Genomic DNA, 27387 nt, shown 5'->3' with positions numbered 1-27387 from the left:
ATAAAACTAAATTCTTTCAAGCTCAGCCTTTTCTCTGGGATACCAAGAAAGTCAACCACCTGGATATTCCAGCAAAATACGGCCTAGGAACTTCCCGAATTCTCAGATTTTCAACCCTTAAGTACTTATAACAAATTTCTGGTTTTCTCCAGATTCCCATTACTTTCAGAAGTCAGGGGAGTTGCCTTGTCAACTTTCACTGAATTATCTCCCTTTAAAAAAAAAAAAAAAAAGATTTTTAAGATTATATTTATTTACTTGAGAAAGAGGAGCATGAATGGTGGGGGGCATGGAAGGAGCAGAGGAAGCAGGAGAAACAGACTCCCCAACATGGGGCTCAATCCCAGGACCCTAGGATCATGACCTGAGCTGAAGGCAGGTGCTTAACTGACCAAGCCACCCAGGTGCCCCCAAAAAACATTCTTCCTAAGCACATTGTTTCATCACTTCAAGATGCAAGTGCTAAGGGTATATTAGGCTCAATTGTTTGGCATCGGCTTCTCTACACCACACCCTCAGGACTTGCAACTCTAGTTCACAGGTCTTGGAGAAACTAAACTACCACAGTTCCCATCTTCCCTATTACTGGGAATGGTAGAAGCTACAAATGCCAACTCTGGATATGCAAAGGTCTGAGCGTCTACTGACAAGAGTTTGCGGCTGAAACCTCACTCCCAGGGAGTTAAGAAAGCGCTTCCTGCCTATCTGGCACTGACAAGCCCTACTCTCTTTCCTCAAATATCGGGCAGTGTTCCTCAGGACACCCCAGGCACAGGCTCAAAGCCCACCAGAGTAGGCCAGGCCTAAGGATGTTTCTTCCGTTCTCTTTTCTGAGCTGGGGAAGGAGGTCGACAAGCATTTTGTGCTGGGAAGGCAGACTTCACTATAGGAAATGAACTTGTAGGTAGGTACTGACATTCACAGGAAAAGCCGCCCTTCCTTCTAACCTCCATCTTTACCTGTGCTGACCATCTCATGCGTGGTCACGTAGCTCACGTGAGGACAGATGGACTAGGACAGCTGGAGAAGTCTTCTCTCTCAGATAGCCGAAGAAGTTCAGCAGGGACCAAACGTGTTTCTTTCGTTGCAGTGAGTTTATGTGTTTTACCTAATTTACTCTTCATACCACCACTGAGGCACAGAGGTCACAACTTGCCCAAGGTCATATAAGTAGGAAGTGATGGATTCAAGATATGAAACCAGGCTGTCACACAACACAGAGCTCTCTCGTTTCACCACAGTGCCATTACATTATACCTGTCTCAGCTCAGTAGATCCAAAAACCCATGGCCAGTTGGGTATTCTGAAAAGTGGGCAGGTCACAAGCTAACACTGTCAAAAGAAATACAAGTTCTTCAGTCAAGATTGAGCCTTAAGGCTTGCCACAAATTGGCCTCAACCTCGCCTTCCAGCCATCCCTTCCACCTCTCTCCAGCATCCTGTTGTATAGCCAAATTATAAGCCTCATACAATCAACCTCCATCTGAGTATCGAAGCGGAAACTTTCCTCTAACCTACAGTCCTTTTAGCCGGACTTAGAATCAAATAAGTCTCCTCTGACAGGAGACAGATTAACAGGAGAAAATCAAATTTAATAGGTGTATATACAGGGAATCCACACAGGCCTGAAAGTCTGAAGACAATGAAGCAACAGGAAGCTTACAGGAGCTAAGGAGAGGAGTAGGGACCTGAGGTTACAAAGGGAGAAAGCTCACTAGCTCACTTCCTCCTAGTAAGAGGAGATGTTTAGAAAAACAAGGTTGCCCTAATATGCAGATGAGTTCCTTAGGTAAAGGGGAGTCTGTTAATCGCTCCCTTCCTGGTACAGGCTCTTCTTTCCAAAGTAAATTCAGGCAGCCCAAGGGGAGGTAGAAAGCTTTTCCTGCATCTACAGGGTTGGGGTTATTTTTAATTCAAAATAATCTATGCCAAAGTGTCCCATCTTAAGGCTAGCTGCCCTCGATCCCTACAGGAACCTCCTTGGCCTCAGAATGCTCTTTCTCTGAAACCAAATCCTACCTAAACCACTCTAACAAGGTGAAATTTGAAACTTGAAACTTGCTCTGATCCTCTTAGTTGAATGTAAGATGTCCTTCCTCTGAAAGTACCCATAACAAGACTGGGTTTTTTTAACCTCTACTGCAGTGATCGGGACTTCCTGCCCTGTAGCACAGATATGTGATAGGGCATGTCATCCTTAGTAGAGATTTGCAAACTCCCTGCAGGGGGTTAGCTCTGAATAGCACGGTGTGCATGTAGCTTAAGACAGAACGCAAAGCACCCCTTCCATCAACATCAAGGAGTTAGGACAGCACCGTTTGCTTGCTTGTTTGCTTGTATTTTAAAGATGTCCCCTCATCACCGCTGCACTAGGTAATGAAAACAAACGCAGTCACTGCCGGTGATGAGGATCCCATCTCGCGGACATTCAGGAGACTAAGGCGAAGTGCACAGCATCCCGATACTGTCCGATATAGGGGTGCCTGGGTGGCTCAGTGGGTTAAAGCCTCTGCCTTCGGCTCAAGTCATGATCCCAGGGTCCTAGAAGGAGCCCCACATCCGGCTCTCTGCTCAGCGGGGAGCCTGCTTCCCTTCCTGCCTCTCTGCCTACTTGTGATCTGTCTGTCAAATAAATAAATAAAATCTTAAAAAAAAAATACTGTGCAATATAAAAATCTTTTTTTCTTTCTACCTCTTTGAGGATCTCAGTGTCACAAGACCAAAAAGAGGTAGATTCTCAGTACTTCCTTAACATCCAAAAACATATGTGCTGTTCTTCTATGTCCGGAATTTACGGCACAAGCAGAACCAGAGCGGCAGATGCTACATTTCTCACTGCTGCCCGCTTCCCAGCCAGGCCTCCGAGGCCTCTTCAGCAGCTTGGGGATGAACGAAAGACGAGAAATCTGACAGCTGAAACGGGAGGATTCCCCTCTCTGATGAAGACGAGAGTGGCCCCCAGGAAACAGAATTGGGGAGATCTCGTTTTTGCATTTGAAAAACATCACTGTAAGACTTGGAGGAAAGCTGCAGGATGGTGCACATTATTTTGCCCAGAGATGCCTTCTTTTGGCACAGTTTCAGAAATCACTGCAAGTGTGAAGGCAAACAAAGCACATACATATAGACATCTTCTGGTCCTCCATGTCATCCCTCAGAAAAATCACACGTTTCCATTTGCTTCTCATGGGGACTTAAGAAAACAGAATCCCTGGAAAAACAATTCTTGCCAGACCTCCCTCACCACCCCACCACCCCCACCATGTCCCAGCCTTCACATTTCCATTCTGAATTCTGGAACTAGCAGAGGTTTGACTATTTAAGTCAACTTGTCATGTAAGTTTAAAAAGGGACTCGTTAATATCTGTTTTTAAAATGATTACATAAATTGGGGCACCGGTCTGGCTCAGTTGATAGAGCGTGGGACTCTTGATCTCAGGGTCCTGAGTTCAAGCCCCACATCGGGCCTAGAGTTTACTATAAACAAACCAACCAACCAACCTAAATTTAAATGATGAATCTAATGCTAGTAACCAGAAAACATGATTGCTTTGCCCAAACAGTCCATTTGTAACATTTTATTCATCATGAAATCAGTACAAATTTCCTGTGCATGTAAATCCACATGGACGTGTGTATACAAAATAATCTGCATGGAAATTATAAATGAAAATAAACCAAATGACTTATTCATAAAGTACAAATATCATCCTCACATATGTGCAGTTTCTAAAGTGGCACATGCTGTTAAAATGAATAAAACCACTGCTGAACTAAATACATGCTTACCAGATATAGTCCTACAAAGGTGACACATACTTAAAATAAAAAAGTCTTAAATATCTGACATGGCTGATGCCAAAATGGGATATTTTTACCCTAGGGTCAAGTACTCTATCCCTACATACAATATGTAAATTCCCCAAATAGAAAATGATTCATGTTTCAAATACAATAAAACACGACGATAAATCAGACAGTAAAGAAACAGTTGATTGTTTGCATTGCTCTCAAGGACAATTTTAGAATCTGTAGATAAGGCTCATTTTCAAACAAGTTAATACTATCCTTGCTCACTTTTTATCGGAGATGTAATGCAAATAAAATATTAAATAGCATAAATTCACCTTGAAAATATTGACGCATGGGAAAGAGGAAACGTATCTACAGTTAAACAATAGGTAGATTTGTAGCATTTACTATTCCTCTCCAAAAGAAGGAAAACATTTCCTCCTATGATTTCATACATGTCACAATTTAGAAGATTAATTAGGGATCAAATCAATCTTACATGCTTTCACAACATTTGGAAGTTTTCTTAAAATCTCCAAAACTGTAAATTCACTTATCATTTATTCAATATAAACTACTTCTGAGTTACTGGGGAAAAAGATGCCAGTGATACGCAAAAACACAGTGGAAAAATCACTTTGCACTTTCAACATCTGTGTATTGGACGCCATGTAAGCTGTTCTTTGATGAGTTATGTAAGACATGTTCTATTACTACACAAACCCTCACAATTTAACAGGCTGTTCAATCATGACTTTAGTTCACTAAGAAAAAATGAGGTGGGGGAAGAAGTAGGGAGAACGTGAGGCAGAGGAAAGGCAGTGAATGACCCAGAAATGGTCACCTACAGTACAAAGATACCAACACTTTCCCTATGCCGGTTGATAAAGGACTGCCCAGACCTTGGCCCCAGCCCTTATCAGCTGAGGCCCTAGGAACCCTGGTGATTCCACTCAAAGAGCCAGCAGATGGGGATGGGGGCAGGGAGACCTTGAACAAAGCAGACCCTTTGCTTTAGCCTTCACTTTGAGATGATCTCTCTCCACCCTACAATGAGTTCTGTGAACTTGCCATTTTGCTCAGTAAGCTGGCTTTTCCTTTGAAATTCACCCTTTCAATAATTCCTTCAAGATGCTTGGATTATTGGGCTATCCAGTGGAAATCGGAAGACTGGCTTTCTCCAGCCTTTCAAACTCACTGGCCAAGGGTTCCTGGGACAAAATCGAATAAGAGACATTTTTCATCTCAGTGCTATCAATTAAAAAACAAAAGAAGGTACATCAGAGCGGGTGCTTCCCTGGCCGCACACCCAGGAAGCATAATGGAGGGGGTGTCAACTATCCGCCACACACAACAGCAGCAAACAAATGGTCTCTGGTGAACATCCATGTAATCTCCCCCCGCCCTGCCATAGTCTGCTTTCAGGCCCAGAAGGCTGCCAAGTGGCCACATACATGCCTCCCTGTAGCCAAGAGCTCTAGTAACTTCTATGAGCACCAGCACCATGCTCCTACAGGTGGTCAGCCTACAGCCGCCTTCCTGGGTCCTTGGCCGGTCCTGCAGCCCACCTCCAGTGCCTCCAGGGCCCCAGGCACAGCCTCAGGGCTGACACAACCCCACACCCTGTAAGGTGACAAGAGCCACTGTCCTTCACTTCCACAACTGCTCTCCTCTTCCAGGCTCTAGGCCTGCTTTCTTGTTCTTGACCCTGAAGACACTGAAGGCCTACCTCTCTTCCCTAGACTGAGACCACTGGGCCCACCAGCCTCACAGGAGAGCTGGGCCGCCCCAGCTTTTTTGTCAATTTTGTTTGTATATCGTCAAAGGTTTACTCTTTACAAAATGCAGGCTTCCTTCCCTCCTTCTCCCCAGGGTGGCAGGTTAGGAGGGGGCAAAGCCAGCCTCAGGAGGCCCCCTTCTCAAAAGCACTCCATCGTGCTCGGGCTCCTCAGCAGCACACAATTCCCATCTTCCTTCCCCTCTCTGTCCCTCCCACGCTTGATCTGCACACTGTGCGCTTAGGTAAGACCATTCTGTGCAAACCATTTGCCCGGGTGCAGAGACAGAGTGTGATGTCAAGTTGCTCAAAAAGGCACAGACTGCTCGTAGACAAATAGGAAAGCAGGCAGACGTCCCCCAAAGAACTCTCCCTGGTCAAGCGATCTGGGGATAGCATCCTAGGAAAGAGCGAACACTTTGAGAGGACACAGAATTCTGTTTTTGCTAAGATTAGCGATTTGTGGCAGCGGGACATTTACAGGAACATGTCATGCAGGGACACCTTGGCCTGGAAATCATCTATTTATAAAACAGGTCTAGGTTTAGGACCAAGGATTAGGCAGTCCCAAACCTGCAGCTTTCTGGCAAGTTTCAAATTACTTTGTCTACAAAGGAGAAGCTCCAGAGAGGGCTATGGGGAGGTGATCATTTGGTTAATAGTTATAAGCTGAGAAAACCTATTTGCTATGAAAAATAGCCATGGCTAAGAGATAGTTACAAGCATATGTTCCCCAGCCAGCCAACCCTCACTCACCACCGTCTTAAATATCTTCAGTAATTGAATCAAAAGTGCTTTTGAAACACCAAATAGGACATTTTATTTGGAGACTTTTGAGTCTGTGGTGGGTCAAGGTTTTAATGTCCTTGCAGCCCCTTGAAGTATTTGAATGCCTTGAATTGTTTCTTAGCAACTGTGAGAAATTCCACACTTTCACAGCTAGAGAGAATGCTCATTCAGATTTCAGAGGAAATTTCTTATGCAATAGAAAGGGACCTAAGACCATCTAGATGGCTGGGGAGACCGACAGACAACATGGATTCCCAGCTGTCTCACTGTCCTATTTCTGAGGCAAAGGAAAAACTGATTATTCTGCTTTTCTAGAAAACTACAGCCACCTAGGAGCACTTGGGAGGCTCAGTCAGTTAAGCATCAGCCTTTGACTCAGGTCATGATCTCAGGGTCCTGGAATCGAGCCCCACGTCTGGTTCCTTGTTGAGCCTGTGCCTCCCTCGAGCTCTGTGCATGTTCTCTCGCTCTCTCAAATAAACAAACAAATAATCTTAAAAAAAAAAAAAAAAAGTACAACCACCTAATGGCAAAGACCATGGTGGTGGTGGTAGTGGTGTTTTAACAGAAGCATGTTTTGTTACTGTGTCATCCTGCCTCTGGGAGATTTTCAGAGCACCTGAAGACAGTTTCAGGTTTAAAACACCCGCTGAGAGAGAGAGAAAAGAGCCCCCCCTCCCCTCCCCCTGCTTTCCCATCCAGGGCTTTCTCCTCTACTCTATCTACAGGAACCTTCCTTTCCCTTTCCCCATGAGCCTCTGTGGCTCCTACTACATCCCTGGCATGCCCAGGCTGCTGCTTTAAAGACCCGGATCAAGTCTGCCACAGAAGAAATCCTTCCCAAGAATGAAGGCCTCACAGTCATTCAGACACATATGCCTTAAGAGAGAAAAATGAGAACTGCACTTACTCTACGCCTCTCAGTAGAAAGACAATGACCAGGCTTCACCTCGGAACTGGTCTGCGTACCAACTGTGTGATCTGAGACTAGTTATTCTACATACATGAGCTGCCTTTTGTAAGAAAAGGATAATAATTCTCACCTTATGAGGATTAAATAAATTCCATTTTAAAGGGCTCTGCACATAGAGTACTCAATAAATATTTGCTTTTCTTTTCCTCTGTGATTTAATTTGCCCCAGTTACATGAATAGCTGACCACAAAATGCCAAGAGACACCTCAAGGCCACACAAAATTATTTACTAAATGGAAGAATTTAGTAAAACTATTTACTCCTTCATTGCAGCAGAGGGTATCTGAGGGCCTGAAAATAGTTTCAATGATCTCCCGAAGTAGCTATTTTATTGTCAGTGAATTGCTTTGACTCCAGATTGGCATAACTTTATCTCAATACCAAAAAGGAAAGAGTTTTTGCTATAAACATGCACACCACTACAAATCAAGTGTTCTCCTAGAATTTAACTTCCCCTGTCTATGCTTCTAGAAACCACATTGCGTGTACAAAAGTTGGAGACAAGTCATCTCTCCGAATGGCCGAGTGGTGAAGACGCCGGCGCCAGCCTGCCTACGTCCAGATCCCAGCTCTGCTGCTTACCGGCTACAAGACCCAAAGTAAGTTACCTTATCACTTGTAAACTGGGGCTAATCCCGCCTACTGCTTGGGTTGTTATGAGGAGTCAATGAATTAAGCTAGCCTCTCTAACTTACCGGTAGTAATCCTGACATGAAGAAAACCAATGTTCTGCAAGAAAACACGGAGATGGTCCTATTACTTGGAATGGAAAAAGCCACATATGAGGGTCTATCCAAGACCCTCAACTGGTTTTCTAAAATGTAACACTCAGTAAACCTCCAATACATAATTAACAAACCATGTTACGTGGAAAATGCTTAAAATGCTGTTCAACGAAAATCAAATGATTAGTAGGGTAAAGTGCTGTTTCTAGGCAGTGACATGGCACAGACCCCCTGTGGTGACACTGGGTATGTTTTCCAAGATGGCCACATCATCCTACAAATGTAACTCAAGATATTTCCCCAACATATGTGTTTAAAATGACATATTGGGTTTGGAGGCATACATACACATTTTCCCCATCAACACATAAACTAAAAAATGTTGTATTAAAAAACTTGCGTTCTGTAAAGCTTGTATATTAAGAAACAAGAAACCAGGGTGCCTGGGTGGCTCAGTGGGTTAAGCCTCTGCCTTCAGCTCAGGTCATGATCTCAGGGTCCTGGGATGGAGCCCTGCCTCAGACTCTCTGCTCAGCAGGGAGTGTGCTCCCCCCACCCCCTGCCCCTCCTGCTTCTCTGCCTACTTGTGATCTCTGTCAAATAAATAAATAAAAATCTTTAAAAAAAAAAAAAAAAGACATCCCATAGCAAATGTGGCTTATGCCAAAATATTACCACCACAAACCCTACTTATTTTTTCTAAGTTTTATTTATTCATTTCTTTAGAGAGGACAGCACATGCATGAGTGGGGGGGGGAGAGAATTCCAAACTGACTCCCCACTGAGCACAGAGCCTGACTCAGGGCTTAATCCCACATCCCTGAGACCAGGACCTGAGCTGAAATCAAGAGCCAGATGCCCAACCGAGTCAACCACACAGGCACCCCTACACAAACCTTTTCTAAATGGAACACCTAGTGTCTAGATTCCGTACACAATTTCAAAAACACAGAGCTAACACTTTGGCTTATTTATTGAAGAAATCTGCTTTACGCAGATTAACAAAGTATTAGTCTCTACTGAAATGTGTAAAAAGCTATTAGAACAGGCTTTTCGTTTTAAGGACACCTAACACGGACTCCGCTTTCAAGTTTCAAGCTGCAAAGTAAGCTGAAAAGGGATTAGTCTCTTTCTTTTGCCTGAAAAAATGGAAATGATACAATTTCAATCCATCATCTAGGGATGGGAAAGTGGGTGAAACTGTATTTCTCCAAAATGATCCTAAAATCTTAGGAATTCAATGACCTGACAAATAAAGCATTACCATCAGTTGTATAGACAAGTAATTTGAATGTATGCAGTAGGTTCTCACAAAAACAGGAGCAGCCCTAAGTGGAAGATATGAAGTATTTTTAAAGAAAGAGAAACATTGTCTAATCTTAAAGTACTGTTTAAAAAATCTTTTTCCTTAAGAGAAACACACTCCACACCCTGAGTTCATAAGGTGTCCTGGCCACTTATCTTCCTCCTTGCTTTGAAGAAAGTGTGGCCAGAGGCCAAGAGAGTTTAGTAATACATTAGTAAAGCAAAAGTCTCTAAACAGGAAAAGAAATCCTACAGCGATGCTGTTTGGTTATGTTAAGGCTCGATGTTCGGAGTTATTGGACAGCCAAATGTAACTAACATACGGGGACTAGAAAAAAACAAGTGGCTCCAACACTAGCAATTAATTTCAATAGCGCCTCTGGGAGGTTTTCCATACGTACAATGTGATCTCAAAAATATTATGTACTCCAAAACACTACATCTGAGCCCAACAGCCCCTTGGAGAAAATACCATTGGATGTAAACAAACAAGGGCCTTTGGCAACTCTGGCGATATGGAAGAGAGAGAACACATTCTTTACAAGGAGTAGCTCATTTCTCAGCACATACTCCTCTCAAATTCAAATTCACTTGTGCCTAAAATCAAATTCAAATTTAGATCCTATTTTGAAAATCACTTTTTGAGAATCGAGTTTTGTTTTGTTTTTGTACTTACGGAAAGAAGAAAAGCCCATATAATAAATTGTCCCCTACACAATAAAATCTAATCCTCCCAAAATATCAAATATCAGTCAGTTCACAAATATAGCTGAATGCCTATCACATACAGACCACTGGATCCATCTAGTGCTTACTATAAGAAAAATTAAGTTCCCCCTTAAGGCATTCACAGTCTACGAATATAAAAAGATTCTTTAAAATAAACTTACCTAACAAGGCAAGGCAGAAGGATAAATACACAAAGAATGTGTATATACTAGTGAAGAATTATAAAAAGTCAAGCTCCAGGGGACAGAGATTTCTGTGTAAGAGTAGTAGGCAATAAGACCAAAAGGCAGGGAGGGCCAAGCACAGACTGGAATGTTATTGGAGTGGTTTGCTCTCAAAGATGGCCTCCCTGCATGCAAGCCATTGCCCCACTAAGAGGTAACGCTTATTCCTCTATGCTCTTGGACCACAGCTGGCCTAGGATTAACCGGTCAATAGCATATGGCCCTGTGGCACTGAGTGATTTCCGAGACTAGGCTCTAAGAAGCCCGGCAGGTTCCCCCTTCATGTCTTGGAAGGCTGACTCTGGGTAAGCCAGCAAGAGTGTAGGAAGTCAGATTCACCTACTACCCCTGCCAGGAGAGGAAACCCACACTAGTCATGCAGAGGAGAGGCTCACAAAGAAATGACCCATCAGCCCAGGTACCAAACCTGTATGTGAAAAAACCTCTGGTGACGTCCACCCTCAGCCCACCCTGCTTAGTAAACTTCAAATGCCTATTAAATTTATTTTAAGCCACTAAATTTGGGGGTGGTGTATTACAGAGCAACAGACAACTGAAACAACCACCTGGTTTTTAGGAGAGAGGTCACAAACCAGCGGTGCCGGAGTCCGATCCAAACTACAGGCAGGATTTTTGGGGGGTTTGGTATTTTTTATTTCTAGTTAAATTTTCTATCCAAACCCACATTTTTCTGAGGCCTGCACTTTCTAGTCATCCCCTTCATTCGATTATTATATAACCTGCCAACCCTCTATTCTTTTTTTCCTTTTTTAAGATTTTATTTGTTTTTATTTATTGGGCAAGGGAGAGCAGAGAGAGAGGGGCAAGTAGACTCTGAGTTGAGGGCATTTCCTGGTGCAGGGCTCGATCCTACAACCCTGAGATCATGACCTGAGCCAAAATCAAGAGTCAGATGCTTAACCAATTGTATCACCCAGGGGCCCCCCCCCATTAATTCTTAAGTATATAAATCTCACTTAAAAATCCAGAGCAAAGCATTAACACACTTATATAATCACCTAAACACGTCCATGGTGGTAACACTGTGTGATTAAACTATAACACAGAATGACTCGAACTGTTATAACTCAAAAGAATTTTAGTCTGCAAATATTAAAATATACATATATACTCATTTTCAATAAATTTTAACAGTTAACAGTAGTTGTTTTCAAAAAATAGAACACTACATAAATTTACTTCTACCTTGACCCAAATAACTTCTATCAGATGGTGGGTTGCATCCTTGACCATATTATTTGGATCAGAGAGAAATAACAGACACACACTAAGTAACTCTAGTAGAAACATTAATTATAGACTAAGTTGATCGAGTTACATGTTTCTAGACCACCTATAAATAGCACAAGTTCCTTTCAACTTTCAGTTGCCAATTTACCTTTTCTTACTCAAACCAAATCTCAATTATTCAACAACAAATTATTTTAAAGTTTTATACTTCACGCCAGAACTTCCTAAATAGGATACTGAAAAAAATTATTTTAGAATCCATTTGAATTATATCAAAAGTTCCCTCAGAGCATTAATTCTTTTTTTTTTTTTTTTTAAGATTTTATTTGACAGAGAGAGATCACAAGTAGGCTGAGAGAGGGGGAACCAGGCTCCCTGCTAAGCAGAGAGCCCAATACGGGACTCGATCCCAGGACCCTGAGATCATGACCTGAGCCACCCAGGCACCCCCAGCGCAGGAGTTCTTACATTTATTTTATTTTAGGCTTATCATTTACACCCCAAAAAAGACCTTCACAGCTTAGCTAAAGTATCTATTAAAATGTTTAAAATAATTCAAAATTTAACATATTAACATACTAACATATAGCATATTAACATGTCCTAATACCTTTCTAAGTTACCTGAATCTTTCTAGGTAAGATTTCAATTTTATGCTTATCAGTATCATTCCTATGACTTTCCTCAGATGATATCTGATAGATAGTAGCATGCAGAGATAAACCAGATCTCTACAGCCCAACCACCCAAACCAAAACATACGTGTTAATAAGAATCCAATATCCTCCCACGTAATTCCAGTTTCATAGCAGCACGACATTAATCCATTTCCCACTTAATCATATTTTCTTCTCACCTGATTCAACTAGGATCACAAGAACATATATCAATTTCCACCTCCCTAACTCTTCCAAAATAAATGACAAATGGAAACAAGAGCATAATCCCTAAAGAAAGACAGGCACATGCATAGGAGATGTGGAAAGTTTTTTTTTGCAGGGATGCGTGAAGCTCCTGAGGGCCTTGCAAGGCACACTGTACTAGACTAAGACAAATCTACAAGCAGAAAATAAAGAAATAAATAAAATTTAAAAATGCAAGTCTCACTTCTCAATTCGTAAAGGTCCTGAGAGGCACCAAAGAAAATACTGAGCAATAACCACCAACTTAGTTGAAGATTTTATTTGAGTTTGAAAAATGTATTTGGGAACCTGTTGTTGGAAGCTCAGAACACATTTTCCCCATGGCAACAATGCTACAAATAAATAGTGCATTGAGTTGTGTGGCTAGTGAAAATAAATCTACTAAACTATGAAATGCCACAACTGGAGAATTTGCAGCCCGTGGAATTTAAACATCATTTATGCTATCGTTTTCCCATGGAAAACAGCTTCTGCCTTTCTAACGGGTATCCGTCTCTCCCCTCCCACCAGTTCACCCTCCCATTTCTTCCTTTAATATCTCTACTTCCACCAAAAAGTCCCCAGTCTCTTAGAGGTGGAACCAAAACCATCTGCTCTTGTGAGCCTTGGGTAAGCAGGAGCTGCAGAGTTTTTAGCAATTTGAAATGCAGATGCAGGGAGGGACTGGAGAAGTGCTGAAGAAGACAGTTTCTGGCCTAGGGCCCAAGGCCCAGTAGTCATTTAAAGTAAAATTATTATGTATGACACAGATGAAGAGAACAACCAGCAGAACAGTTTTCAAATTTGTGTGCTAAATGGGAAAGGGGATGAGGCTCAGGACTCAGGGGGAATTGAGTCGGGGGGAATACATTCCCCACCCCCAGATCTGTGCCATGGATATCATACCCTCAAGAGACCTGCTCCATGAAACATCACTTTTTTTTTTTTTAAAGATTTATTTATTTATTTGGGGTTGCCTGGTGGCTCAGTCATTAAGCGTCTGCCTTTGGCTCAGTTATGATCCCAGGATCCTGGGATCGAGCCCCACGTCAAGATCCCTGTTCAGTGGGAAGCCTGTTTCTACTTCTCCCACTCCCCCTGCTTGTGTTCTCTCTCTCTCTCGCTGTGTCTGTCAAATAAATAACTAAAATCTTTAAAAAATACATGTATTTGTTTGAGAAAGAGAGAGAGAGAGAGCAAGCACATGGTGGAGAGGGACAGAGGGAGATGGAGAGAGAAACTCAGACTTCGTGCTGAGCGTGGAGGCCGATGTGGGGCTGGATCTCATGACTCTGAGATCATGACTGGAGCGGACACCAGGAGTCAGAGGCTTAACCGACTGTGCCATCCAGGTGCCCCCATCTGCTATGAAATCATCAGTTGTTCATAAAGCACATACATATAATGTTAAGGGGAAAAAAAAGTAAGAAGTATTCTTTCCTCAAAAATTTTGCTTTAGTTAATAGTAACATATCAATATGTTTACCTGTAAGTATTCAAATGTGAAGTCAATTTGCTCTTTGAGGAACACAAGCAAATAAGTCTTCCTTCCTCTATATGGGATGATTTCACATATTAAGAGTAATAAATGAGTTAGAAATGCACATCTGGTGCTCGCTTCGGCAGCACATATACTAAAATTGGAACGATACAGAGAAGAAATGCACATCTGCCCAAACTATAAAAAACTACTCAAAACAGTCACCTGAGCCCAACAAGGGCTCAATACCTTTAAACCCTTAATATATTCTTTGTATTCTTGGTAGTCATTAAAATAATTATAATCTGAGATATTTTCATAACTTATTCCACAATTATTTTTAATTTTTTCCATAATTATTTTTAAAATCAAGAAGTTATACTCTCTACCAAAGCAAATATACTTTCCCCAAGTCATTTACAAATCAATGTCAAAAATGCATTCTAAGAGCATTTCCAAATTAATTCACCAACAGATAATTTTACTGTCCTACATCATCATAGAAAAATTGTTGTGCATTTAGTCAAGCACTCTTCTAAGTACATTACATATATTAACTCATCCAACCCTCCTAACTCTTGAGTTAGGAATTTTTTTCTCCTGTTTGCAAAAGGAAAAGAAAAAACTGAGGCCCTGTGACATTTAACAACTTGTCTGAGGTCTTCCAGCTTTTAAATAACAGAGCCAGGATTCCAAGCTAGACCATGTAGCTCCAAAGTCTGTGTGAATAATCACTACACCTTATTTGCTCTCACACTCATTCATTCATTCATTAAAAAAGTTTCATTACCTGCCTGAGGCACTTTGCTAAGGCCTAGGCATAAAGAGACCATAAAAGTAAGGAAAAAAAAAAAAATGCAAGGTCTCCAACTTCAAAGAACTTGCATTTTAGTACACAGCAGAAGTAAAAAGCAAATTAAGCCAAAAAGTTCAATATGACAATTCTAATTAAGTAAAATGTCTAGGGAAATTCTAAGATATTGTTTTAAGAAGGATTAAAGTAATATTCCTCATCTATTTTTTTTTAACTCTCAAAAGCCTCATAGTTGATCTTTATAATTAACCCTGTGAAGAAGACAGCATTATTACACCCATTTCACAGAGGAGGAGACAGTGAAAGGTAGGATGCCCTCAACAGCTTAGCAAAGATGCCGCATCCCTTCTGAGAATCTGCCCTACCCACTGAACCTGCTTCACTAAAAAGACCCTGAGGGGTCAAACCATAAGAATCATAGGATTCCTGAGGCAGCTCAAGAAAATTAACCCCACAATTCGAGTCCCCTTTCAAAACTTTGAAACTAGGCAATAGAGAGATGGTCAGTTTGCTATGAGATACAAGTTGATAGAGGGCAACAAGGCTGGGCATCCATTAATATCCAAGCTCGAGCTTAAAATGATGAGATTATAAAGCCAGCAGACAGAAAAGAACAAGAGAGTGTCCAGAGAGAGAGAGCAGACATATACCACATGACCCCTCAGTGAGAGAAAAAGACAGGCAAAGCCTCCTCTCCCCAGGACCCAGCTGCCTGTAATAAACCTCATCTCCCTAAAGACACTGAAGGGTTCTCTGCCAACCACAAACAGCATGAGCAAAGGAGATGACGTCTCACATTCTCTCTCAGCACAGAAATTCAGATACTTAGTGCACTTGAGTTTGGAAGAGATTCCAGATGTAGTAACTGCATTGGCCACACCGGTCTCCATGGTTTCTGTTTACTTCTTGTAAAAAGCGGGACAAACTTGGCTGGCTCACAGCAACAAACATAGCAGTCAAAAGAATGTGTCTTCCAGATAATCCAGACATCATCCCTTCTGCTCCACCTACCCTAATTCACTCCCAACACCTTCATCCGTCCCCACTCTCCGCAAGTAAGGAGATTCATGCTTTATCTCTTATTGAAAGAGCAAAGAAGTCAAGAAATACCAATACCCACTAAACCCTTACAGCAACTTCTTCTCAGAGTATTTGTTTGAAGGGAAGCATTTAGATCAGGAGTCATCTAGAGGAGAGAGTTCAGGAGACAATTGCATCACACCTAATCTAGTGCCCCCATGTCCCCAAACCAAGCATGGAGAAGGTTCTGTGGACCTCCCCTCACCCCACCCCTGTCCCACCACCCTCACAGCCTGGAGGCCTCAAGTTTCTGCTGTTCCAAGCTCTCTCCCAGAGACACCACTAGGGTGACAAGCAGAAAGGCTTCTCAGGATGCTTGGGCAGAACTAGATGAAAAAAAGGCAGGAGAGAAACATGAGAGAAGGCAGCAAAAGGAAGTAAGACATCACGAATCCATGACCACACAGCACAGAGAGCCCCCCACTTTCGACAATGCAGGCTCAGCCTCTAAGATGCGGGTCTTTTTTCTCACGTGTGAATGCTACTCATGTGTGCAGATGACAAGGAATTTAAAGAGAAAAAAAAATAATTAATTTTGGAGGTCCAATTGCTAAAACAACTAAAGCCTAATGGGCATGCAATCTGGTAGCGATTAAGTCCATCATTAATCACATCAATTTTTGTGAGGTCGTTTTGTGGCAATACTCCTGAAAGCAAGACAAATACCAAGAAATTAAAACATAAAAAAAGAACGTAAGTCTTTATTTTTTAAAAGATTTTATTTATTTTATTTGAGAAAGAGAGAGCAAGGGAGGAGCAGGAGAGGGACAGGCAGACTCCCCGCTGAGTGCAGAGCCTGACAGGACTGTAGGGGGCTGGATGCCAGGACCCTCTGATATCATGACCTGAGCTGAAATCAAGAGTTAGTTGCTTAATCAACTGAGCCACCCAGGAGCCCCAAGAACATAAACCTTTCCATAAGCACAAGTCCCGCTCAGAAAAGAGAGACAAAAGTAGACAGTGCAGGTGGACAGCAAAATAAGTATATCATGGAAAACAAAAGGGTTTTGGCAGGGCTTGGGTTTTTTGTTTGTTTTTGTTTGTCGTGGTTTTTGTCTTGCAAGTGGTTAGGGGAGAGGTTCTTGAGATTTATAAATTCTCATATTTGAAAGACATAAACCTAATATAAGTACCACGAAGATCACTTTGGACAGGCCCACGGAAATCACAAACTTCACAAATGAGGGCAATTAAAAGGCAACTATCAGGGACGCCTGGGTGGTTCCGTGGGTTAAAGCCTCTGCCTTCCACTCAGGTTATGATTCCAGGGTTCTGGGATCAAGCTCTGCCTCGGGCTCTCTGCTTAGCAGGAAGCCTGCTTCCTCCTCTCTCCTGCCACTCTGCCTACTTGTGATCTCTGTCTGTCAAATAAATAAATAAAATATTAAAAAAAAAAAAAACCTTTAAAAGGCAACTATCACATAACTTTAAATAAAGGTGAGACCAGCCCTTTGGAGTATGAGTTGTGTCTTCTAATAATTCAAGAGAAAATTATAGATAAGGCTTCTAAACTACACAGTAAAGAAGTTTTCAGAAAGTGCTCTAATGTCATGAAATGGATGACTAGATTGATCTAGAAGCAGTTATCCATATGGTCAGGTAGAAAATGCATTTGGGGTCACCTACGTGGCTCAGTCAGTTAAGCCTTCGGCTGAGGTCATGGTCCTAGGGTCCTGGGATTGAATCCCCCATCAGGCTCCCTGCTCTGCAGGGAGCCCTCTTCCCCCTCTGCCTCTGCGGCTCCCCCTACTTGTGCTCTCTCACTCTCTATCAGTCCAATAAATAATATTTTTTTAAAAATGCAACTGGAAAGCCCTAAAACCTAAAGTGGGAAAAATAATAAGAAATGTTATTTCACTTACTACATAACTGCATTATCAAAATTCTTGACCATCCTTTTCTTCACCAAAAAATACACACAATTTCAGATAGCTCACAAATATAGAGGAGAAAAACTTTATTTATGATACAGTACATAATTTTTTTGAGTGCCGTACACTCACGTAAAAACTCGGAATGCATCAAGAAAGACAAGCATGTTCTTCCCTTAACACTTCTTTGCGGAAAAAAAAAAATAAGTTTCCAAGTTGTAGGTCCAAAACTGAGCTTCATATCCTACCCAGCCCATCCTCTTTCCACTATAGAAGCCTTCCCCATCTAAATAAAATGGAGTTGCATAGCCCAAAACTTGCTACAATTTATTCCCATTGCCTCATGTACCAAAACCATCAGGAAATCGCAAAAGCTCTACCTTCAGAATATTTCACCACCCACCAGACCTACTACCCAAACTGAAACCTTGGCCAAGGCTACCATCACCTTACCCTCCTCAGTCATGTGCCTACTTCTATAGTCTACAATCTACACAACAGCCAGAGATACTCTTCAAAACCAAAACATGCTCTCTCCCTCCCATGTTCACTATCCTCCCCAATCGCTGGCTTCCCATCTCCCTTCTTGCAAAAATTAAATTCCTCAAGTGGTCTACAAAACCATCAGATAGATCTACCTACACCACCAAGTTTTCTCCTACTCAGAGCTACTGACTCCCAACCATTCCAGCTAAGTAAAGCTCTTTGTTCCTCTGGGGGCTAGCTCTAGGGCTTACTCCAGGCTCATCGCTTCTATACCCCCTCCATGGCTCTACCTGAAAAGCTTTTCCCCCAACTCTTGTCCCCAGATATCTGGCAAGGCTCACCTGCTAAGGCCTTCACTTTCTACTCTGTGCCCCACTCCACTACCACAAACAGACGTTTGTCTGGTTTTTTCCCCCATTACAGCCCCAGCTCTTGGACGACTGCCTGACACACAGTAAGAGCTTAGTAATTATATGTGGAATGACTGAGTGACCAAATGCTTACATTAGGACATAATTTAATAGAACCAAGAAATGGGTAGAATTTGAAAAAGTCTAGAATTAAACAAAGCATGTGAAGATGGCCACCCTCTTCCACTGGGCACACTGGGCAGTAGTTCTTAGAGGAGGAGGAAGGAAGTTTGGGACAGCAAGGAGTTCAGCTGCCTAAAGAAGACCCGCCCACATTCCATGTTGCCATAAAAGTCAGTGTTTACAGACTTCTGTGGGGCCCATCAATGCCCCAAGGCAGGTTCACTCCAAGCCACTGTCACTAGTTCCAATTCTCAATATTGCTACAGATCAAAAGGTCATTTCCAAGGTCTTTCAAACATCAGAGGCCTGAACTTTTACATTATGGTTAATTTTCAGTTATGCCAATTTCAGTTAAGCACATAAATCATGCCCATATTTCAGAATGCATGACAAAACGATACTCGTGAAAATGCTCCTGAAATGAGGAAGAATGCTTCATACACTGCAAAGCTCCATTGTTACTTTACCTAATGTTAAAGAGAGTAGCACCTGGCTATAAAGCAGACACTGACTATTTTGTGGGCTTTACAGGGAACGGCCCACTTGGTCCTCCAATGAAGCAAGTACTATTAATTTCAGTTTACAGGAAGAGAGTTAAAGACCCCTCTGGGGCCATACTGCTAATGAGCTAGAGAGCTGGGATGTGAATCCAGGCAGGTTAGTGCCCGAGCCCGGGGTTTCAGAGCCTATGTCACCATGACACACTGCCCCTTGGTTCTGCCCAATTCCAATGGTTTGCAAATGGGGTCAACAAAACAAGACCTTACATGATGAATGCCATACCTTTGTTCACGGAAGGCATAAAATACCTCGTGTCAACTGGAGTTAAGAGTTTCAATAAGAAAATATCATTTAACATTAATATTTATCAAATATTGATGAAAACCTGAGATAAAACAAGTAAGTTTTTCTCAAAAAATCAGGGCAGGGCTGCCTGGGTGGCTCAGTGGGTTAAGCCTCTGCCTTCAGCTCAGGTCATGATCTCAGAGTCCTGGAATAAGTCCCACATCAGGCTCTCTGCTCAGCAGGGAACCTGCTTTCTCCATGTCCCCACCCCCCACCTACTTGTGATCTGTCAAATAAATAAATAAAATCTTAAAAAAAAAAAAAAAGGTCAAAAAAGGGTGTGCCTGGGTGGTTCAGTCAGTTAAGCAGTTGTTTTCAGCTCAGGTCATGATCCCATAGTCCTGGGATCCAGCCCCACGTCAGGGGAGCCTGCTTCTCCCTCTCCCTCTTTCTCCCGGATTACGCTCTTACTCTATCAAATAAATAAATAAAATCTTTAAAAAAAAAAAAAGTCAAAGGAGAATAATAAAAGTAGACAAAATGCAGTTTTAAAAACTGCTTTGCTAGAGCAAACAGTAAGAAACCTGCTTGAAAATTAGCAAGTAAATATTCATAAATACAGCTAGTCATAAAAAGTGGCTTCCTTTGGAAATATCTGTGTATAAGTCAGTCGGAACAACTAATGTTAGCATATTTCTTCAAATCCTAATGTTTTAAGGAAGAAATAGAACAAAAAACTGAAAACAGGATTCTGTAAATATTTGAGAGACTCTAACCAGGAGGAGGAGGAATTCCTTAATCAGTCATCCAGTGAATGTATCCTGATAAAGAGGGATAATGGAACGGAATGGAATGGAAGGAATTTTAGACTAAGAGATTACTTACAAAAATATTAATTCCCTACGACCCCAGCTTCTCCAAAGACCAAAATAAAAGTAGGAAAGACTTGGTTAGGTAAAGCTAAAAATCAAACACATTCTATAAATATCCTAAATCATATACATAGCCCTTTATACTTTTTTTTTAAGATTTTATTTATTTATTTGACAGACAGAGAGAGAGAGATCACAAGTAGACAGGCAGGCAGAGAGAGAGGAGGAAGCAGGCTCCCCGCTGAGCAGAGAGCCCAATGCAGGGCTAGATCCCAGGACCCTGAGATCACGACCCCGAGATCATGACCCGAGCCGAAGGCAGAGGCTCAACCCACTGAGCCACACAGGCACCCCGCCCTTTATACTTTTCAAGTAACATGTATGAGTTCATCTTATTGAACTAAACATTCGATTAAGTAGTTCAAAGTGCCCATTATTTGGAAAAGACATAATCTTGTAATAAGCCAAATTAGACTCCCAAGCTCTCTTCACCAACTGTTGAATGGGTGGGAAAGTACAGAGTCTAACTTGGCCTCTTTTTGAGTTTTATTTGTTTTGGTTTGGTTTGCATTTGAAGAGCTTTTTAAAATAGGCATCAACCATCAACCCTGCCCCTCTGAGCAGCTTCCCAGTGCTTAAGGCACCAGGTGACCAATCTGATCAGAGTGAAACCCCTGTGGGCCTGGCTCCTCTGTTTCAGGGGTCACTCCTGACCCCATCCCATCCTTGAATTGCTCCCTGCCTCCATCCAACCCCATCCTCCTCCACTAGTAGTATCTCAACCCCTCCAGGCCCAAAATAACACTGAGCTAAATTATTCCATACTTAATGATAAATTCCATTCAAGACTGTCCCTTCCCCCTCCTTCCGGTCTTTCCTCCCAGCCCTCAAACCAGGCCTCTCTTCTTCTTCAGCCAATAGAAAGAACTGGCTGGCTGGCTGGCTCAGTAGTGTTTGTGACTCTTGATTTCAGGGTTGTGAATTCAAGCTCCACACTGGGCATGGAGACTACTAAAAAAGAAAAAGAAGAAGAAAAAGAAAAAAAAGTCCCCACAACTCTAATATAGTGGTAAAGGTTTGGGGCCAGTATGGACAAACAATATGGCAGCCCACAGGGGAAGCAGGTGGGAATGGACCTGGTGCTGCGGCCCCAGAGGGAGCACTCACAGCACCTTCAGCTGCTACCCCGCTGCCTTAGCACCTCCAGATTCTGCTTCAGCATAGTCTCAGAGTACTTTGTCCTGTCTTTGTCCTCTCAACCCACTCAACTACAGGCCACAACAACAGACTGCAAAACTGCAAATATAGAATAAAGCCTCCAGAACTGAATATGCAGTCCCCTGGCAAAGGCCTAGAACCATGGGCCTTGCAACACCCTAATAATTCCTGGGGCTTGAGGACTCAAGGGGAAAATGAGAGGTTTGGACTCTATGTCCCAAAGTTTCTTCCTACTCTCAAAACCAAGATCCAAAATTTGGCTCAAATACCCAGGCCACTCCAGAGTAAAGTCAATGCAGAATGAACTAGGTTTGTACTATTCCAGCAATTATGACTCTGATGTGGATTCTCAGTTAGAGAAGATACAAGGCTGGTGTTAACAGGCTGCTTACCGCTAAAAGATCACTAATACACTGGTGAACCACAGAAAAAAATGAAAGTGCTCAATGATCTCACACAAAACACTGAAAGTGACAGAAAATAAAATGGGAACACATGCAAAGCACAAGCAGCAATTCCCTTTTATCTCCAAAAATGAATTCAGTCAATGAATACATACAGTGGCAGCTACGTGAGGAAAAGTTCTGGTCAGGCTGAGAATCTAATAGAGTACTACAGCCATTCCTTTGATTTTTATTCCCCTCCCCCACATATGAGGGTTTTTAAACAAATGAAAGAAGGCATTATTTCAGCTGTAGGCATTAAGTCATATAAGAACAAAGAAGGTTTTATTATCACACTGAACATCAAGGAGGAAATATGCTTACTGACAACTAATTGAGGTTATGCTACATTACTAGCTTAAGCATTCACTTTTTGCAAGCTTCTAAGCCAATATTTACTATTTATATCTAAGTCTGGAGGTAAAAAATGTTCAGCTAGGAAGAAGGTCATTAAGAAGAAAAAAAAAAGCTCTTGAAAAATCAGAACAAAGTACACAGAGAGAAAGTTACTCTTTTTGCCTCAGTGGTCTATAGAACACTTGCCTTTCTGCGTCTAAAGTGAGTCAACATTAACCACATTTCACTCTGCCCCAGCGAACTACCTCCTGATTAAAACAAACAAACAAACAAACAAAAAAACACCTTTTTGAAAGCTCTGCCCCATGCTCACACATACACAAAATAATGTGAAACACACTGCCACAGGCCAGTGTCTTGGGCTTTTTGCCTAAGAAGTTTGCTTCCAGCGAGGGGGGGGGGGGGGGGTGGAAACCCGCACTCTAACAACAGACTCTACAATGAACAGCCTCGTTACTTGTTGGCACACTTCCCCAACTAGCAGTCCCAACGGCTGCGCCTTGAGCCCATTCAAGAATTCCATGTCATAGAAGTGTTTCAAACACAGTCATTTGATCTTTCAACATTTGCAAATGCACCTGCTAAGCAGCAAGCCTGATAGCCATAGCCCCAGTTCCTTCCCATCTATCTTCACTAGGAGTCATAGGGGCTACTGGAGGCGTGGACTAGAGGAGACGCAAAGTACACAAACCCCCCCAGGCCAAACACTTCTTCCGCAGCAGGACGCTAGGCTCGATGTGCGATGCCTTTCCGTTCTCCCCGCACCAACTTCCCTGTCACTTTTTTCCTGGAGCAGGTAGGAGGTTTTGTTTTGCACCGGAGCTTTCCAACGCCAGGGCTTACCTTGCGGTGGCTTCCTCCCCTCCCTTGCCATGGTCCCCCGCCACGGCCTGATCCTTGCCGCTGGGGTGGTAGGCAGTGAGGACAACTCCCTGGGAACTGGAGAGCCAGTTCATGGTGACAGAAGGGGCATAATTTCTGCGATCCTGACACGGAGACGGGGAATGAAGTTCCTCCGGGCTGCTCCGCTCATTAGCATTGGCCGGCTCCGCCTCTCGAGGCCGGTGACTGGCAGCGGAGGGGCGGGGCCTCGCTGGAGAAGGGCGGGCTGGCTGGCTCTCCAATGAGAGAAGCTGTGACTCAGAGTATTGTTTCAACCCGGGGCAATTCCAGTCCCGGCGGCTTTAGTTAAGGAAGGGTGGGGGTGCGGGGGGGGGTGCAGAGGTGGGGGTATTGGGGGGTATTGAATTCGCCCCCAGCCCTGAATCATTCCGATGAAACTGCCGGGTTGTGGGCTCCGCTCATAGATGCAAGTACAAGCCGTCTTGGTCAGACAACAATGAGTTACTACAGAGCCTTCCGCCCCCTCTTTCCAATTTCTGTTTCCATCTGATAATTTCTGCCACTTCATGTAACATGAATAAGGGCATTTCTTAACCCCTTCACGTTCAGTGTCAAAATGAACCAAAGCAAAAACCAATGAGCCGGGAGCAGAAGTGTGCAATACAGGTAACAAGCAAAGCTTTACCTCTGCATCTGGTTTAAAATGTCCACGTGGAATGACTGTGTATCCTGGAATGTCTTCTTCTTTCACATAAAAAGCCAATGCCAACTTTACCTCTTGTTTTTGTCAACAGACCCTTCAAGGCTACAAAGAAACACCTACCAATACTCTGTTAAATGTTAAAGCTGAGAATAGCAGCCGTTCTTACCATTTGTTGAGCACCTACCATATGCCAGGCCCTCTGTGACACGTGATTCACGAGTCCTATCCTTTCAATTCATTTCAATTATTTCTTTCTCTCTCACTCATTCTCTCTCTCTCTCTCTCTCTCTCTCTCACACACACACACACACACACACACACACACACCCTACACACCCTATCACCCAAGAAAAGTAAAGCTGAGGGGTCAGGTTAAGTAAGTTCTGTTGGCTAAGAGAACACGTTTGTTCTGTGCCACAGGCTGTCTTTGAACAGAACTCTAAATTCCCTTCTTTTTAACCAGCATGCTGTTCTTTATCTTGTAGATTAGGAAACAAGCTCAAAAGTTATGAAACATACAAGGGATGTTCCTGTTCTTTCTCCCCCTCAAAAATATGGCTACTCTCTTCTCTATACCCAGGAGCCTGAAATGGATTGTTGTTGATCTTGATGATCTATTAGTCAGTGTATCTAAGATTTCCTCATAAGCAAGTTCTCAACATCATCATTCCATAAATGTTCTGTTTACACTTTATTCATTATTTAAAATCATTGTTAGAAATAAGTACTTTATTCGTACTTATACAGTCTTAAAGTATTTTTAAAAAATTTTAAACCCTCACTTCCCTGTCTACAGTGAACTCTTAGTTATAGAGTCTTCCTAAAAAAGGGGGGGGGACAAAGTATATCTGTATCCCCCCCGCCCCACAACCTTTGCATTTCCACCTCCAAAGGCTCTACCTGCGGTCTTCTTTCTGTCTTCATTGCCTGAGTCCCTTCTGGGCCCTTATAGTTAGGTCTTAGTTCTAATATTACAACAGCCCTTTTAGCAACTTCTTTGCCTTCTCTTCTAAATTATTTTGCACATTATAGTTGACCCTTGAATGATATGGATTTGAACTGCAAAGGTCTACCTATAAGTGAAGTCTTTTCAAGAAATACAGTAAATGTATTTTCTTTTATAATTTTTTTTAGTCTTTTTTATTCAAATAGAGTTGGCTCTTCCCTATGAATTTTTTTTTTTCTTTAGAAAGCAAGTGAGTGAGAGTGAGAGTGAGCAAGAGTGTGGTTGGGGGCAGAAGGAGAAGGAAATGAACACTCTTAAGCGGGCTCCACACTCAGAGCAGAGCCCAGCATGGGGCTTGATTTCATGACCCTGAGATCATAACCTGAGTGAAACCAAGAGTTGGATGCTTAACTGACTGACCCATGCAGATGCCCTTTCCTTATAATTCTCTTAATTTTATTTTCCCTGGCTTACTTTATTGTAAGAATATAGTATATAATGCATAGAACAAAAAGTATGTGTTAATCAACTATATTATTGGTAAGGATTCAAGTCAACAGTAAGCTGGTAGTAGTTACGTTTTAGAGGAGTCAAAGTTATATGGGAGTCTCTGATTGCAAGGATGAGGGTGTGGGATCAGTGCCCCTAATGGCCACCCACCCCCAGTTGTTCAAGGCTCAACTGTATTATCACATCCAAGCACAGCCCTGATGGTGTCTCTCCTTGCTCAAGAGCTTTCACTGGCTCCCATGGCTAACAGAACCAGTTCCAAAGTTTTTGAGCAGACCACTGAACATTCTTGCTACCTTACTCACATACACACCTTCCATCTCATCTGCCTGACACCATTCCCTCTGTTCCCACTGTCATTTTTTTCTCTTCCTTCCACACCTAACTGAATCCTTCCACATAGTAGGCCTTTTTTTTTTTAAAGATTTTATTCAGTTATTTGACAGCAAGAAAGATGACAAGTAGGCAGAGAGAGAAGGGGAAGCAGACACCCTGCTGGTCAGATAGCCCGATGCAGGGCTCAATACCAGGACCCTGAGACCATGACCTGAGCTGAAGGCAGAGGCTTAATCCACTGGGCCACCCAGGTGCCCCACAGTAGGTCTTTAATGAATGTTGACTGAATAAAAAACTGAATTTCTTGTGTCCTTAAGAAGATTACTGGGACTCCTTGGTGGCTTAGTTGGTTGAGCATCTGACTCTTGGTTTAAGCTCAGATCATGGTCTCAGGGTTGTGGGACTGAACCATGCACAGGGCTCCGACTTAGTGGGAAGTCTGCTTTGAATTCTCTCTCTCTCTCACCCTCTTCCTCTGCCCCTCCCCCGATGCTCACTTGCTCCTGCTCTCTCAAAATTTTTTTTAAAAAGAAAGATTACTGAACATTTTAGTCAAAATTGGTAAGATTGAGGCACCTGGGTGCCTCAGTCAGTTAAGCATCCAACTCTTGATCTCAGCTCAGGTCTTGATCTCCAGGTCATGAGTTCAAGTCCTATGTTGGTCTTCACACTGAGTGTGGAGCCTAGTTAAAAAAATGGTAATATTAAACAGTTGACTGGGAATACTAAACAGATTGAACCTATGATGAAATATTGAAGAGTTAAGACAAAAAGAAAACTGCAGGAAGAGAGGTGAAAGGTAAGTCAATTAGAACATACGAGTTTTGTTTTTTTAATGTCCTTATGTATGTAAAATATAACATGAAATATATAACAATGATTAATACCCCCACAGTCACCTTCTTTTTTTAATCTATCTTTCCTCAAATACAAAAATGGACAAATCATCACCTTCTAAAATTAATGGTAGTAGGCCGTACATTCTATCTTTGGAAATACTTTTCTTGTCTGTTTTTCTTGCCACCCCACTCCTTCCTTGCCCTTAATTCCCTGGACCTCCTTTTTATCTTTTTCCTTTATTTTTTCTACCTTTCTTTCTTCCTTTGCTATATTATCAAGCTGTCAGTCACACATACCCACTCATAGCCATGAGCACTGCCATTTCTCAAGAAACAATTCATGATAGAATCTTTGCCCAGTTTTAACCAAAATGATGATTAAGTTGTGTCTTTAATAACATTCTCTTCACTGGTTTAATTACAAATAAATCACAATATGCACATTAACATATAACTATTTCATAAGTTCAGAATAATATTTGGGTTACTAATAACCATGGCTTTTTAAATTTTTGTGAGGCAGAAAACGTGGCACAAGTTGATTTACATAGTTTCATGCATAAGATTGAATCCTATTAATTTAACTGCCAGGTACATATAAATCCTCTTGGCTCTTTTTTTCATCCCACTAAGCCCTGTCCTTACTGGTCTAAGGATATTACTTGTCACAGGTAGATGTATGGGCGCGCACACGCACACGCACACACACACACACACCATGCCCTAGTACACATGGCCTCAAATACAGGCTCAAGTAGATAAAAAATGATTTTCAGATTTTCTTATGACCATCACAGAAGCA

General features: G+C 42.3%; 1 protein-coding gene across 2 annotated transcripts in view; it reads right to left on the bottom strand.

Annotated features, from left to right (window-relative positions):
• Window positions 1–23432, bottom strand: part of ARHGAP18 (Rho GTPase activating protein 18) — a 128142-nt gene extending 104710 nt beyond the window's left edge. For both annotated transcript variants that reach the window (XM_046004597.1, XM_046004598.1), the window contains exon 1: window positions 23252–23432. In XM_046004597.1, coding sequence (XP_045860553.1) covers window positions 23252–23364 — 113 coding nt within the window. In that variant the 5' untranslated portion in view covers window positions 23365–23432. The remainder of the gene's footprint in view (window positions 1–23251) is intronic.
• Window positions 23433–27387: the final 3955 nt, after the last annotated feature.

Source organism: Meles meles, chromosome 5, assembly GCF_922984935.1.
Source record: "Meles meles chromosome 5, mMelMel3.1 paternal haplotype, whole genome shotgun sequence".
Classification (NCBI taxonomy): Eukaryota; Metazoa; Chordata; class Mammalia; order Carnivora; family Mustelidae; genus Meles; species Meles meles.
Note: the sequence above shows the minus strand (reverse complement) of the source record. Positions and strands in the feature narration are given on the sequence as shown.